The 16752-nt window shown below is 40.6% G+C and overlaps 1 protein-coding gene across 6 annotated transcripts in view; it reads right to left on the reverse strand.

Moving 5' to 3' along the window:
• The window catches only part of LOC116445969 (golgin subfamily B member 1-like), a 34212-nt gene extending 21501 nt beyond the window's left edge, over positions 1-12711 (reverse strand). For 2 of the 6 annotated variants that reach the window (XM_032113163.1, XM_032113161.1), the window contains exons 1-14: positions 12660-12711; positions 10266-10323; positions 9464-9607; positions 8620-8766; positions 7414-7536; positions 6662-6829; positions 6245-6430; positions 5826-5948; positions 5569-5682; positions 5154-5475; positions 4691-4800; positions 4237-4354; positions 4052-4143; positions 3426-3577 (exon numbers count right to left, since the gene is read on the reverse strand). In XM_032113163.1, the coding sequence (XP_031969054.1) occupies positions 3426-3577; positions 4052-4143; positions 4237-4354; positions 4691-4800; positions 5154-5475; positions 5569-5682; positions 5826-5948; positions 6245-6430; positions 6662-6829; positions 7414-7536; positions 8620-8766; positions 9464-9607; positions 10266-10310 (1844 nt within the window). In that variant the 5' untranslated portion in view covers positions 10311-10323; positions 12660-12711. The remainder of the gene's footprint in view (positions 1-3425; positions 3578-4051; positions 4144-4236; positions 4355-4690; positions 4801-5153; positions 5476-5568; positions 5683-5825; positions 5949-6244; positions 6431-6661; positions 6830-7413; positions 7537-8619; positions 8767-9463; positions 9608-10265; positions 10324-12659) is intronic. The other 4 variants (XM_032113162.1, XM_032113164.1, XM_032113166.1 and 1 more) reach the window with 4 other exon arrangements.
• Between the last annotated feature and the right edge of the window lie 4041 nt (positions 12712-16752).

The following is a 16752-nucleotide window of genomic DNA, read 5'->3' on the forward strand; positions in this document are numbered from 1 at the left end:
CCACAGGAAAGCATTTACATTTACATCAGACACTACTACATGAAAAGAGACCAGGGACAGGGTGAAGTCCCTATGAATGACTGACAGGAACAAGATTAAAGATTAAAATCCACTGCATTCACCTTGTGATTTCCCTCCAACATTGCTACGTGGAACATAAAGTCTGAGTATCTCACTAAGAAGAAGGAAACTGAAGTCTAACTTCACTTCTTCATCAGCTCTAGAGGAAGACTTTATACAGGAGAGTGGGAAGGGTGAGGTTATACCATACTAAGAAGAAAAGCCAATCAATTAAAATGCCAAATTACATCTCAATTCAATTTACTAGTTTCAAATATACCTAATTTGTATGATGAAAACACAGCTTTTTCAGCTGATGCCTTTTTAATCTCAACAATCACATTCATTTTTATAAAAACTTTAATTTTAGTACGAGCTCTCAAGCCAGATCATTTGAGGAAGTCACAAGCACGTGTTACAATGCAAACTGGCACCAAACCATCTTATCATAAATTAGTAACATCATTTTTTTCAAGACAAATACAGAATCACTAGTAAATACACACACTGAATGAACTGAGAATATGAGTGCTTAGGTGTGCATCCTGTTCATTGTTAGAAATGATTTGTCATCTGAAGTGCATTCCCATCTGTTTTGTGATACGACAGGACACGTTTGGGGTAAAGATTAGGAAACAACACGTGCCATGCAAAGCAGACACAACAGCACAGCCAGGGAAAGGGAAGGAAAGTAAAGGTGGCTCCATACTTTAATTGAGAGTTACATTAATTGGATAATTACAAATTTGGCTTCCAGCTTAATCACATGAATCCACAGTTGTCCTCACAGCACACAAAATCCAAAAAACTGATGTCGATGCATCTGTGAGGTCAACACCAGGAATTACCTGGAGATTCAGCCCTACAGGGAATACTCTGCTTTCATCTGAGTTGGCCAAGGATTACTTATACCACAGATTTCCTTAACTCACAATTCTGTAGCACCTGCTAGATTTAAATTCTTCCTATAATATTTCAAAATTACACACCTAATGTCTTGTCAGAAAAGATTAGTGGGGAAAAAAGATAAAGGAAAAAATAATGACCCTTTTCAAGTGGGACTGATAAACCAGACTATACTTCTGATTTCAATTACACTTTAGCTTCTTGCACTGTCATTTTATCAGTGTTTTACACACCTTTGTGTATTTTCTAGATTCTACTTTTTTTTTTTATCATTATACATACTTTTTCAAGGCTGTAAAATAAATGCCAAATTTTGATGACAGGTCTTAAACCTCTGCTCACAGGAACTGCCAGTTAAGGGGTTCAAAGAATAAGATTTATTCCAGGTAAAAATTTAACCCCTTCTCTGACACTGTCATGTAGGAACCCAATATATTCAGGCTCCTAAGTATCTGATAATGAAAAAACCAGTGAAATTACCATGGTCACAAGAAAAATGGAATTATAGAAATTGGGGCTTTAGAATGATTTAGCACACTCAGACAAGTGTTGAAACACCTCTAGTTAAATTGAGCATTGCTTAAATAACAATTACTAAATAAATACATTTTCTAATGTTTTACAGTAGCTTAGGAAGCTTTTCATTTGCAATTATCTAACACAAAAACCTGAAAAATTTCCCAGGACACCTTTTTTCCAGATACACACTGCATATAAACTGACTATGATGTGCCTGTATTTCCTTGTGTCACTCTTCATGCTACATATTACTTACATTGGTAAGTAATATTGGTAGCTAATACTAATGCATGCAAAGTTCAGCAATTTATGGAATGGATGGAATATCATTTTTTTTTAAATACTACGGAATTTCAGGTAGCACTAAGAATGAATTTGATTCTTACTTAGTCACAACCACTTGTGGCAAGCCAAGAAATTTGTCTCTAGATCAAGTTAGAACATAAATATGGAGTCAGCTGTTACTACAGTGAAGAATGAAGATGATTTCATTAATATAAAAGAAGAAACAGGTATTGCAAGGCAGGAGAAACTCAAGTTAAAACCCAGCACTTGTTACATGTATTGCTAAAAACCACAAACCATCAATGGCAGACCTTACAAGGTACTGTTGGCAATTTTCTCCACAAGAAGCAAGAGCAGGAGAAATCGGCAACAGTACATTCCAAAGGGCCATTGCTGCAGGAACCTGCATGCACAAAACTGATGGGAAACTGTTCTCCCTGGCTGCCCAAATCGCAGTGGAGGGTAGGAGTGGAGGGGGAAGGGACGCTCAGGGCTCACCAGGTGGAACGGCAGGAAAAAAAGAAACAGAAAGGTCATGCTATTCCCAAGGGGAAAAAAATGCAAAATTAAACCTGGACTGAGGGAGAGGAAATTTTGTAAGTGTTATTAATATTGCACGTGGCTCAGTGGCCAGCACAGATGAGCTAACAGGTAGATTTAATGAAGGGGTATTATTCCCTTTCAATCCCAAAGCATAAATCCTTTGAAAAGAAGAGAGGTGATCCTTAGAACATTTCTGTGCTTACACACTGAACTTTCAAATGGATCATGGAAATGCAAAATAATTCAATCGCAGATTGAAAAGAGAAGGCTCCAATTAACTAACTGGATTCATTATGATGGTAGGTCCTGTCCATTAAAATTTGCCATTATTCCCCACACAGTTAACTAAGGGGACAAAAATTGTAACTTAGTCCAGATGGCATGGAAAGAGCAGTAAAAACCATCTGAAATTTAACCAGACTTTTATAACTTTTAACAGAAGCTACTTCAGTTTCTCATCAGCTGATTAATTAATAATTTAGCAAGCTATAAAACCTGACATTACTTGAAATGCTATTTTCTGTAGGTAATCTGGTATTTTTAACCACCTCCAAGCCACTTAGCATTATTCAGCTGGCTTATACAAATGGCACCTACTAACAGATCACTAAATACCCTAAACAGAATTAATGAGGAATTTCCTAAAGAGAAACTCCATGTCAGGTACATTTTGCTTAAGCACCATCTTCATTCCTCTAATTCAAACCAACAGTACAGTCCCCCACACCTTCAGCAGTTGCTCTAGGCAGACAGCTTTAATATTTCAATGGGGAACATTTATCATTGATAAAATATGGCTTTTTATCTTTTTTATCATTTTTCATATGCAGAAATAAGCCTTTCAAGCAGTCTTACAGAACAGCAGCTCAAATGGCAAACAGAACAGCACATCTACTTATAAAAATTATATAAAACAAGATGAATGTATGAAAAACAAACTCGAGGGAATAGGAAAAAGCAGAAATTGCAAATTTCAGCAATTTCACTACCTATACATATTTTATGACCACAGGAATGAGTTGTGGTGGTGTGCTATCAATTCGGTCTGAAGCACAGCAGACACACACAGATCTATAAAAACAGGATTGTTGTATTGGAAATGAAACAATTCACCTTCTCTCTCCTCCTCAATCTGAGCCATTCTCAAGGCCATGGCAGACTTCTCTTCTCGGACTTGGTCCCGGGACTCCTCTGACTCTGGGACATTTTCCTGCCATTCCAAGAGCTGACTCTGCAATTCATCCACACTACCTGATTCACTGGCCTAACAAGAGAAATTCTGCATTAAAATATATTTACCACACCCCTCTGCAAATGTAAATACGTTGTAAGTTGGCAAACCATCATAATTCACCACTTTCCATAAATAAAAATCTATGAAATTGGTAAGTGCAGATTGTAAATATTGTAGATTATGTGAAAAACAATCCCCACGACTTCATAAAATATTACAAATACTTTGTCTACAAAGTAACAACCACACTTTGATGACTCATGTTTAACATAGTTAAATAAATAGCAAACTGCTTGGAAAAATGTAATTTAAAGTGTGTGCACGGTAGGTAGAAATAAATCTTTATAATTCAAAACCTGTCATCTTGTTCTCCAACTGAACAGCCACTGACAATTCCACCTATCAGTAAATTAATTCTCAGCTCCAAAGTCCAGCTGACACACTTTTCAAAGTCTAATTAGCACCATTAATCAGTAAGTCATGCAAACCAATTTTCAAGTCAACCTGTGAAGCTGCTCTCTTTGTAACTTGGTCGAGATCAGCCTGCAGCTTCCTCTGCTGCTCTTCATAGAGCTCCAGCTTTTTCAGCAGTTCTTCTACAAAAACATAATACATTTGGTTCGTGAGGACACAAATAATTTATTTTTGTCTCTTTACTTCCGAATCATCTGCAAAAGACTTCCTTTTACCATTCTGAGTTCTGATTTCATGCAATGACTGCAGTTTTGACTGTAGTTCCTCATTTTCCACTTCTAATTCTGACACACGATTGTTTAAGGCAGATACATCACTGTTCTTTGAGGAAAACTGAAAGAAAACACAGTTATGGAGGTGTCAAACACAGTAAAATCCCAGCAAAGTCAATGCAACCTTTTTTTCTTATTCTTTAGTAGTATCTAGAATAGCTGTTTTTCTAATACTTAAAGTGCAGTACAGCAGCTCATCTCTAACAAATTTGTACTATTTTTTATTTAAACAACATCTTGTATCAGCACTTTATGTCCATTGCATTTTCATACATTAATTCATAAAGTAAACTATTTTAATATTCTATTTACTCCCCAGTTTACTTTTTCCCAATCAAATCTCCAAGCACAGCAGTTGGAGAAAGTCACAGAGTATTAAACATAAAGCTACACATACATTTTTCAGTTCATCCTCCAGCTGTTTGATTCTTGATTTGGACCAAGCCTTCATTTTCAAAAACTTGGCTTCAGATTTGCTGGCCTCTTCTGTTTTCAATTTCACTTGGACTGAGAAACAAGAAGCAGGAATTATTGAAAACCTTGGAAAGATTACTAATACAAGCCTTGTGTTCAATTTCTTTAGCATTTGGAAGTTACACAGTTACACAAGACAACAGCATTTACAGAAAAACATAAGAATTAGAAACACAGTGAGAAATTCATAGTTCATGTGATTATCTTGGTGATCCTCTAACCCTCATTATTATAGTACTTGATCACTTTAATTAGTGTGGCAATAACATTCCATCAAATTTCACGTAGTTCCAATTGCAACGGGTATTAAATTGGCTCAAAATACAAAAAAGTCTGGGGCAAAGAAACCTTTTATATTGTCAGTGACAACTGTTTAGATAGGATACCTTCCAAATCTTCCATCTTCTCTTTGGCTATAGATTCCAGATCTTTGACTTCTTTGGAGTTACTCTGTCCACCACCACTCAATTCTGCCACCTGTTTCTGAAGCTGAACCAGGGCCTGATCTTTCTCTTGCAGCTCAGTTTCGTGTTTCTCTTGAATTTCATGCAGTTCAGCATCGTATTTCTCCTTAACTTTTGTCATTTCGAGCTCATGTTTCTCCATCATGTCTCTTAATTGGGCTCTCATTACATGTTTCTCAGCATCCAGTTTAGACTGGAGGTTTTCTTTTTCAGACAGAAGATGTTTCAGGTTTTCATTAATCTCCTGTTAAAAAAAAAACCAGCAGCACAAAAAACATTTATAATTTTAATGCAAAGTGGTTTTCCTACCACTGTCAAACATTATGGCACTTCTTACTTTGAGTTGCTGGTCCTTGGCATCCAGCTCTTTTTGCAAGACGTCAATCACCTGTGTCCTTCCCAGCATGACTTCTTCCTTTTCATGGAGCTTCTGTTTCAAGGCCTTTAGCAGCTACCAAAAATAAGAAGTTAAATAATCAAGCAATCTATAGAAGACTTATTTTTATTCTCCCAAGCAGACATTTGAACTGTGTCACAGAGTTTAGTAATTACATGATTCCCAATTCAAGCTGCTGAGTTTCCAGAGCAACGTACCTGCTCTAGGTCAGCACTCGCATCAGATTTAGCAGCTAATCTAAAAAGCTCCTGCTCATGTTTTTCTCTCTGTGCTTCCAGCTCCTTCTCCTTCTCCTGGATAATATTTTGAAACATACGTACCTAAAAGCACAAAGAAAATAAATACGAAACCAGTCCATAAACTATAGTAAAACCACACTGAACTAATTAAAGGTACAGCAAGATAACGGATTCCAAATTAAGCCTGAATCTTACTTCCAGTAACAGTAAATGCATTAATTAGTCAGTTATGTTCATTCCTAGCAAGTTTCTATCAATCAAGCCCAAACAGCAGTCTCCTCCTCAAACACCTGTATTCTACTTCCAAGGTGGTTTGTAGCTCTCTGACCATTTTCGTAAGAACTAGAAGTAACTTTTAGAACCCTGCATTTACTTACGTTTTCCATATATGTAGCTTCTTTTCCTTGGAAACGCTCTCTTTCCTTGTTTTGAATATTTTTCAGACTCTCGATCTGTTCCTGGAACAAGCTGCATTTTTCTTCACTGTCTCCCACCTTCTTGGTAAGGTTCTGCACCAGAATCTCCATGCTTTGCAGTGATGACTCTTTAGCTGCCAGCTGCTTCTTTACAATGCAAACCAAAAGACAATTAGCAGAAAAATGATACGGCAATCATGAAGCCTTTCCCTGGTAGGGACAAAACAATGAAGTAAATACACATAAATTAAGATAGTAAAGAATTTTTATTCACATGAATTAACTGTGTTTCAGAGAGGGGCTGAGCACATAACACATCAGAATTCACGGGTTCCTTGAAAACTCCACAGAGATTTTATAATTGAGCTGCTAATATACCTTCAGTTCTTCATTGGGCAGGAATATCTCATTGACAGCATCACTGGATCCACAGGCCACCTGCAAATCCCTGATGTAAGCATCCCTTTCAGCCAGCTTCTTCTCCGTCTCCACCAGCATGGCATCCATGTCAGCCCCGCGGCTGCGCTGGGCCTCCAGCTCAGCATCCTGAAGGTGAAAAGGCAAAATTGTTTGTGGTCTGTACTTCCATCTCCAGCACAGAAGAATGGTTTGCATCATTTCCTTACTGCCTGTGTTAGAGTACTCCAGAAATTACAGTCAGATGTATAACTGGTTCTGTTTGAAGTGTAATCTTTGTTTACTGGACCTTTCCCTCTGAAATTCTGCAGCATTCCCATTCCTGCCACCCTCCCCAGAGAAGTTATGTCCACGAAACACCACAACATGAACTCAGCCCTTGCCTACATTTATTCCTGTTATGCCCTACTTTTTCAATGAGAAAAATTGAAGCAAACCAGTCTTTTTGTTCAAAATGCAAGATTTAAATACAACATTGACCCACGGAGCTCATCTTTGTGTATCCTATTCCATTTATCCAGGATTCACTGCTCACTGAAGGCACAATGACAGAATTCCCACTGCCCTTGCTGCGGCTTAACATATCAATTCCTCCACACAAAACTCCCAGAAGAGCTGTTCAGCAGCACAGAATTAAATACCTATTTAAATAAATATATTCCAACACAATCCTACACCACAAAGGTGAAAAGTCACATCATACAAAACACCACCTTCTTCTGTAGCTCTTCATTCTTCTGTGTGATCTGGGATTCCAGCTCTTCAATTCTCCTTCTCAGCACTAATATTTTCCCTCGATTTGCTGCAGCATTTTCCTGGTCTCCATCTTTTGATGCCTACAAAAACAGGGAGGTTTGCATTCCATGAACAGGTAAGTCCTGGATTCTGTACCTCTACGTAGTCAGATAATATTGGTGAAAAAGCAGACTTCACTCATAGATTGTGTTTCAGTTGTCTTATATATTTCATATTCCATGTAGAAGATGCCACAGAATTTGTATTAAGCTTATAAAAGTCTTTGTATTTAAATTATTCATGATAATTACTGCTAAAAAGTGGACTGGATGTGCTGCAAGGAGATTCACTTCCTCTAGCAATTGAAACTCATAATCTGGCAAATGTAGTCCATATAACTCCAAGGGAAAACAGGACTATTGGGGGAAAACATGTAAAGTAAACCATTCCTAAGAATATTTTTAATCAGAATTTCCACACGTGGAATTGCTGTTTTATAGAAATTATCTGCCATTATCACAAATCAAGCGCAATTGCTAAGCACATGTTTTATTAGCCAAAAAAAAATCAGAAAAATACATTTTTACTGCACATTTTTGAGGACAACTGGGCACTGCAACAAATGGATAATTACTGTTTCCTTTCAGCACAGCTTTTAAATACAAATTGCCTTGAAAAACTAAAGCCTCACAAAAGTTATTTTATTTTAGAAGCTGTATGAAGTCCTACCCTGAAGAAATACTTGCACAACTGTGTTACTACAAACACATCTGAGACTCTCTTGTTAACAGTAAAACACCTCTCACTTTCCAACACTTCATTTACATTTTGCTAATAAGGACAGCTTTACATATCCTGAAGAACAAGACAGGTTTTGTTTTCATTTCTTCTCCAAACCTTATCTGCCTGAATTCACGTGTGTCAAAACTTCGCGCTGCTACTAGGATGAAGGAGTGAGAACTTTTTTACTAAAACAATTTGAAGGGAATGTGCAATTTTCTGATTTCTATTGAAAAATAGAAGAATTTAATAGAAACACAGATGAACTGACAGCACCCACACAGTCTACCCCAATCCTAACCTGACTCAACTCAAAATCTGAATTTCCCCATTGAGTCCAGCATGGAAAACTGCCTACAGCACCTCAGAAATTGTATCTGCTTTAAAATGTGAGGACACCTTACCTTTTTTGGTTCTGCTTTGGCCTCTGAGCCTCCTGCCACTGGTAACTGCTTCTTAAGTTCTTCCAGCTGCGAGGTTAATGATGCAACCTTGGCTTTGTTCTGCAGCTTCAGCTTGGCAAATTTGGCATCAGCAGATTCCTTCTCCTCCTACAAACACCAAAGTCATGACAGACTAAATTAGCTACAGGGACAACTGCCTGCTTCGGTTCTTCCATTAAAAGAAAAAAAGAGAGAGGGAGTAACCTGAAGTGATTAACAAAAAACATCTTCCCTGAAAAGACATTACAATGTTTCATTTTCATTATTTAAATTTTCTTTTCTTTATTTAAACTTTCTGCACATGGTGGTTATTACTGTACAGAATTTAAAGCCTTATGATATAAATTTCCCTATTTTTTTTCATAGCAATACAAATTCTAGGCTTGATTTTTTAGTGAGAATGACTAATTTTTTTCATTAAAAAATACAAAAAGACAGACACCTTCATAATTGTGTAAAAGCTTATTTCGTTTTGTTTAAAGAGAACTTGATTTACAGTGAGTTTTAAAATATGCAGTATTTTAACATGTCTGTTCACACCCACAGGTAAAAAGGGCAGAAAGAAGCCTCTCATAGGAAGAGATCAACCTTATGATTTTTTTAAAAGCCTTCAGGAGATCAGATATAAATTCTTTCTAGTTCAATCCTGGAACAGAACACATGCTGGGAAAAAGCAGCACTGTCCAGGCCCCAGAACAGCTGCTTGTGACCATCCTAGAGCTGCTGTAATAGCTTGTAAAACGTTACAAAAATGACTGAAGGGGGGTTTTAAACAATGGTTTTGACATGACCACATGCACAGTACCTTTAACTGAAGATCTTTGCTCCGGAGCTCAGCATCCTTCTCTCTGACAAGCTCCTTCAGCTGTGCCAGGAGCTGCTCGGTGCTTGTCAGCTGCTCCGTCAGATCCGTCACCGTCGCGCTTCCCAGGTCCCGGGAGGCTGCAGCCTGCGGATATTCAGGGGAACACTCAGCCTGGGGATATTCAGGGTGCTTTCAAACAGCCAAATGGGGCACACAGCACTGCTCCTCAAATGCCTACACATGGTGTCTCACTTCACTGCAACAGTCAGCAAATGCAAATACTAACACTTCCGTGGATTTTACATTCCCATAAGCAGACTGTTTTTACCAAGTCAAGTGGAATGCTAAACCTTATGAACTGCTTTAGGAATATCGGCTTCAAACACAGCAAAACCATCCAAGCATTCTAGGTATCAAAACCTGAATTTCCTCATTCACTGGATCTGTATTGTGACAGCCAGCAGTGCTACCAAATAAAATAAATACCCATAAAATATTGATACTGAACATACTCTAAAGTGTATCCAAAGATACACTGGGGATGGAGCTTATGTAACTCCTACAGATGTTTCCTTAAGGCAGGATAAGAAGAGCGAGGACAAGCACAGCAGCTGTGGTAGGCTGAGAGATTAAATATCAAGGACATAAGAAACAAGGACACAACCTGACTTTTAGAGCCCTAAAGCTGTCATGGTAAAACCAGTCAAACAACTGCTTTATGAAAGAGCAAATACATATGGTTAGTGTATGAAAAATGAAAGATACTAATAGTAGAAAGATTTAATAGTAATTCAGTACTTACTGCTGTTTTGGAAGGAGACTCATCTCCACTACCCCATTTCCACATAGTTCCACGATGGCTATGAAAACATAAATGAAATAATACCACAGTAAATATCAGGGACTCAAATAACTGTAATTAATTCACACTTCTATGTATCTCATTGTGAAGTGCTTGAGGGTGACAGCACCTCTGATCTCCACTACACCACCAGCTGCTGAGGAGTAACACTTCTCATTATATTCAAAACATACATAACGTGCCTTTTCTAAAAACTGCCAGTCAGTAAAATTGCCAATACTACCAAAAATAATCCAGAGAAGTCTTTAAAGAGTAAATGCCATGGAGTACCATTCAGCACAGCTGCTTCTCCAACATATAAATAGAAGATACAAACCACATACAGTTTGTTAATATTTAACCTGACCTTAACCACTGCCTGTCACTGCAGGAAAACAGGGATTACATCGATGCAGATTTCTAGAAAATCACACACTAAGGCTAAAACCATTAAATGACATCAAACTGCTTTAATTGCTGCGACTGCTGCATATCTGAGAAGTACAACCAGCACTGCACCTGCTCAGTAATTGTCACTCTCCACTAGCAACGCCCAGAGGAAAATCATGTGTCCTTTCCACTCTGTATTACAGACTCCTGAACGAGGCATTCACGGACCAGGCCTGAGTTTGGAAAGCAGTTTATAGTAAGCATCAGCACACAGCTTCTCTTCAAAAGAATGCAGTCTGATAGCAGAGGCTGCTTTCAAAGCTGTTCATCACTTCAAAGCTAAACCCAAGAGTCACAGACTGCAACCTATGGCCCACATTACCTACAAGGCCAGACTGGATCTTCCTGAGGATCTCTCCTAACATTAAAATCAGCAAACAAGCCATGGGCGTGGGAATTACAGAACCTGTAAGTAAAACCCTCCTCTCATAACTACTCCAGAGCTGTAACATCAAACCTACTCCTGGTGAAAAGCTCACTTCCAGACACATGAAAGGGTTACCCAGGCACCAAGAGGACAGAATGACTCACTAGATGGAACTCGGCGGTGCATTTGTATTTCACTTGTAAATATTTCAGCTCACCTCCAGCTCTGACTGATGGAATCATTTTGCTTGTCTCATCTGCCAGCATTCCTACCTGAATACCTCAACCGCTCCCTTCCTGTGTTTTTGGAACTCTGAGGAGTTTTCCAAACCAAGCCGGGAAACAAAACTGATCAGGCTTTTCCTACCCAGGATGAAATCAACCAAGGACGGTTTTTGCTTTTTTTTTCCTGAGGTACAGACAGCAAGTTAAAGCTGCAGTCTTTAACTAAAGCTGCAATCTCTCAACTCTTTATCTTCCACAAAACACAACAGACACCACTTCATTTTATAAAACATCTTCCTCCGATGCTCAAAGTACAACTGAGCTTCCAGCTCTTATCACAACAGGATGTTAGAAAAAGAAAAGTGGCAGCTTTGCCTTCCCAACTCATCCCCTACCAGCTGCAGCCAAATCAAGCTAAAAAAAACCTAATCATGGATTATTCATCTGGGCACTTTCCAGCCTCCTCAGTGCCCTGAGTCAGACCACAGGGCCCGGCTCAAGGGGCACATGACAGATTTGGGCAGCAGCTCATTCCAACTCTCAGTACTGAGGAAGGTGATGGCAGTCCCCTCCCTCCTCTGTGCCACAGGACTACAGCAGACAAACAAACTGTGTAAAAACCCAGCTAAGCCTAATATTATTTTAAACCCATTTCCTGAAACAATTCAGTGTTGGAAACACACCCACTAAAAAAAAAATCCATTTTTATTTAATTATTGTCTCCTTGCTTTTACCCACCAAGATGTTGGTTCTTCTGCTGAACAACCTAAATTTGCTTTCAAAAGATCTGTGCCATATATGAACTAGAAGCTTCTGGACAAAATTTTGGCCAAAATCTGCATGAACATACAACACACAGCACAAACTGAAGCAGTGTTAACCAAACCAAACACTCTGTAAAAATATAATGGAAGATTTATATAGCTATTACCTGAACCTGTTATAAGCACGACCTCTTAGTCACACTGACCACATTTAAATATTAACATGAATTATTACTTATTTTCCATAATAAATATATCTATAACATACAAGGAAAGCACTATTTTGTAAGAGTGACCCAGTAGCGAAACAGCAGATCAGAGCAGTGCAGGTGCGCGTGGGGCGTACAGAACTCCAGGGATTCATTTCCACCCTCTCCCTCATTTCCAGCCCCTCCTGCCCGGCTCCATCGGCGCCTGGCAATGGGCGTGCACGACCCCCCCACCTCCGCCGCTCAGGGGCTCCGCGGGGCGGGCTCGCACCGGCCGACGCCCGGGCGGGCCTGACGGCGGAGGGCACGGCTTTTGCCGCGGCTGCGATGTCCGCACTCACCTGCGGGGCGGCGGAGGGGCGGCCGCGGCCCCCGAGCCCGCCGAGCCCCCTCAGCCCCGACGCGGCCCCGTCGCCGCCGCCTCTGCGGCCCCGCAGCCTCGGCCGCGCCCGCCGGGAGCGGCTCCGCCCCCGCCGCAGCGCCCCCTGGCGGCGCGGAGGACCCCCCGCCTCCCACACGGCGCTCTGGCGCGGGGGCCTGTTGATCTCCCGGTGTTCCTCAATTTTTTCCCCATTTTTCTGTGGGGAAGCAGGGACCTCCAAGCCAGACATATGTCTCCCTACACATCACGACGTATTTATTAACTGCTCACCTGTGCCAGTGCCTCACCACCGCCCTCACAGGAGAAAATTTCTTCCTAATACCGACTCTAAATTCATTCTCCTTCAATTTAAAGTCATTACCCCAAAGCAAAGCCGTTCGTTCCAGGTTAGACTCTCCTTCAGTTTGTTATAGTTACACATGAGCAATGCCAAAGTCTCCAGTAAAATTCCACCACCTCAGTACATTGCAGTGTATAATGTAACTGAGAGATATTTATTAATAAAAACACTTTCATACTAGAAAAACTGGCTGCAGTATTATTAGGAAAGGGAATTTTCACAGCAATAGTTACATTGATCTTTCAGGGAGAGAAGTGGATTGAAAATCCTTTTTCTAAGCAGAAAAAAAGAAAACCACCTCCAGCTTGCTATGGGGTAAAACACACAAGTACAAAAGGAAGATGTGCCTCATATCTGACAGCAGCAGCTTTCTTATTTTGCCTTCTGTAATCTTTTAGATAGTCATTTTATCTGTGTGCAAACTGCAGCTTTCTAGAGATACCTGGCACTGGATTCTGGCCTACAGCCCCACCATTCCCCAGACAAGCATCACTTTATCCCACAGAACAGAGAATATACCTCGATTCACAGGAGCCTACAGCATAACCATGACTGGGAGCAGGAAGGAAGAAACCCATCAGACTTCTAAAGTCATTAGATTTCAAGATGTGGCCGTCGTTTTAATCACTTTAATCTTTTCCTGGTGCAGCCCTCTTATCGTCGTTCATTTCTGATGCGAGCTAAACGATGACACCGAGCTGTGCATGTTCTCACCCAAGCCTTGACCACTTAGTAACCATGACAGCTGATGGTGATGGATACCTGAAGTTCCCTGGAAGACTTTAGCATCTCTGGAAATAGGAATCTGAGTGTGGAATGAACTCCAGCATCGTGGGCTTGAATGAGGCGCAGAGCGTTCCTTGGAGAATCCTCTGGAGAATAAGGTTTCTGTGGTTTGCAGCAGTCTCCAGAACAAATTCCATAGTGAATCTCACCATATCCATCTACTCAACCTGTAACCTTTGTGACTTTATCCCCATCCTGCAGTGTCTCCATAGCTTTTCTCCAAACCTGCCCCACAGCAGCGTCTCCGAATATCTGTGAGAGAGGAGAACACGGGGATGCACATGCTTCAGTCTCATCCACCAAAATGGTCTAAGGGGCTGGTTTAAATTGGACTCACAAGGTGCCACGGTATGGATTCAGAAGCATCTAAAATCCACTCAAGACTCCTTATCCCTTAAATAGAACCAACACTGGATGACATGGAGAGATTTCATTATTTTGGAGGGGAACTTTGCTTCAAACACTTTTTTAAAATTCCTTCTACTTCAGAGGAAGAAACCAAAAGCATTTTCAATTTACCTTTTCCTAGGCTCCAGGACAGTTTTCCCTATGCTGTAAGTTGTCACACCCATAAAATTATTATCACCAGCAGGTCTTCATTTTATCCCAATGTATAAACTATTCTTGGAAAGACAGGAGTGGAGATGACAACGTACTTCTTTTGGGGATCTCACAGCCAATCAGCCGCTCCCTTCTCCCTCTCTAAAATGTGGAATGGTGTTAGCATTGTCGTGTTACATTCACCTTGCATATATCCTGTTATATCCTGTCCTGCAATATTCACCTTGTGTGGAGGCAGAAAGTGCAGTGTGCTCGTTTCTGCTTCAATAAACGTGGGGATCTCACAAACAACGCTTTCTTGGATGTTTAGGCATAGCCAAACTCCCCTGCTGTGATGCCAGCTTAGGACTGACTGTATTTACCAGTGAGATCCAAGCCCCTGGGACACACAGAGCTTCAGACACATTAAACTCTCTTCCAGCTGGAGGAATGCTGCTGTTGTTAAATGCATTAAATATTTGTATAACAGCAGTATCCAGATGCCCCAGTTAGTGCAGCAGCAAGTTACTTAACGTGCAGCTCTCTGCTGGGATTGTTCTATTATTTTAGCAACTCCTTTTCACAAAATAAAGCTGCTCACTGGTCAGCCTCTTCATTCCTCTCACACCAAAAAGCAGTGGGAGGAAATTGCTTGCTCTGCCTGTCTGCTTTTCCCTGTACATCTGCTTCCTTTCACAATTTCCTGCATCCTGAAATAACACAGAGACATCCCACCTCATCTTTGATGAGGGATGGTAAAACTAGAGAAGGATTTCACGCAGGATAAAGCCAAATTCCTCTCAACCAGGTATATCAGCCCCTTTCCTACCAGTACCAGGAGGCATCCAGGGTCTCTCCATGCCCAAGTTCAAGTCAAAGGACACCTGGTCATCACCATGAGGACTTGGAGGAGGAATTGATTGTAAAAAGAGATCACAAGAATGAATTCCTGCTGTTGCTGCAGCTTCCATTTGTTACCTTGTCCTTCTTGTTCCTATATAACTTGTGTCCCATCCCCAAAAAAGAGACTGCTGGTTATGAGAGCAACTGTGAAGTACATGTAGGGAAGAATATTCTTGGAGGATCAGACGGCCCTTAGTACGTAAATGATATGTATTGGCATAAAAAGCACACTCAAAGGATGAGGTTTTAGTCGTGCCACTAATTCAGAACAGAGCAAACCACTCGGATAATTACAAAATAAAACCAAAACAACGCCGGCAACAGCGACAAGTTACCCAGCACTCACTGCAGAGGGCAACAGACAGCTTTGCACAGAGGCACAGCCGCTCGCCCCGAGTTTTTCTTGCATTCTCCTGGCTCTGACAGGACACAGCTGAACCACACAAAGTATCTGGCTGATATTCCCACGGAGGGTGGCCGAAAGCTAGGAGTCCCCGCGTTTCAGGCACCACTTTGTGACACCCACCCCAAAGGCTGGGAATCACCCCAGGCACCAGCACAGGCTGGAGGCTGACCAGGGGGAAAACAGCTTTGCAGAGGACTTGGGGGTCCTGGTGGACTCAGAGTTGAACGGATTTTAATACTTCAATATTTGAGCCAAGGTTTTAATGGCTCTCTTGGTTTTACTGGTCGTCTTTGAGCAAATCTGGGCACAACACAGCAGCAGCAGGGGGAGAAGTGCCAAAACTCAAGGAGCAGTCACTGTTCAACAATCCGCAGGAGAGGGCTCAGCAGTCAGCACAGCCAGACTCAGAAAATGCAAACCTTACAGCAATTAAACCATGTTCTGGTTGATCTTTACAAAAAGAAAGTAACACATTTAAAACACAAGGACTTGTTGCTTAGGCTGCTTCTAGAAGAGAAACAAAAAAGTATGATAAATGAGACAAAGTGTTCAAGGCTATCAAAAAAGAAATAGTAAAAATGATTGCTTGAAGATTAGACACACGAAATACAGAGCTCCTTTTTGCACATATCAAAAAAGGAGAATATTTTATATATGCAAGCATACAGCAATAAAACAAGTTTAAAAGTGCCACCATCAAAAAAGAGACATTGACAACATAATAGAGAAAAAATGCTGCCATCAGGATGATTTAAGCACAAGGAATCTATCATCTTGTCCAACAAAAGATACCTCTGTGTTAACAAACCTTCTCCCAATTTATATTGAGTCAGTGCTTTAATACTTCTTCACCTGAAATGAGCCTGAGTTTGACAAATGATGCTGCAGCAGTGGAAAAAGTCATTGTGCAGAAATTACTGTCTTCCAGTGTCTGTTTTTAATCAGGTGGGAAAAATATGAAAGAAGTCTACTTGGAACTTGCTGAGTCTCTGGATGGGAAGCATGGATGCACCTCCCATGGAAACAACTGGAGTTCCATCCAGCTGTAAATACCAATAAATCACCACACGCACCACG

This window comes from Corvus moneduloides, chromosome 6, assembly GCF_009650955.1.
Source record: "Corvus moneduloides isolate bCorMon1 chromosome 6, bCorMon1.pri, whole genome shotgun sequence".
Lineage (NCBI taxonomy): Eukaryota > Metazoa > Chordata > Aves > Passeriformes > Corvidae > Corvus > Corvus moneduloides.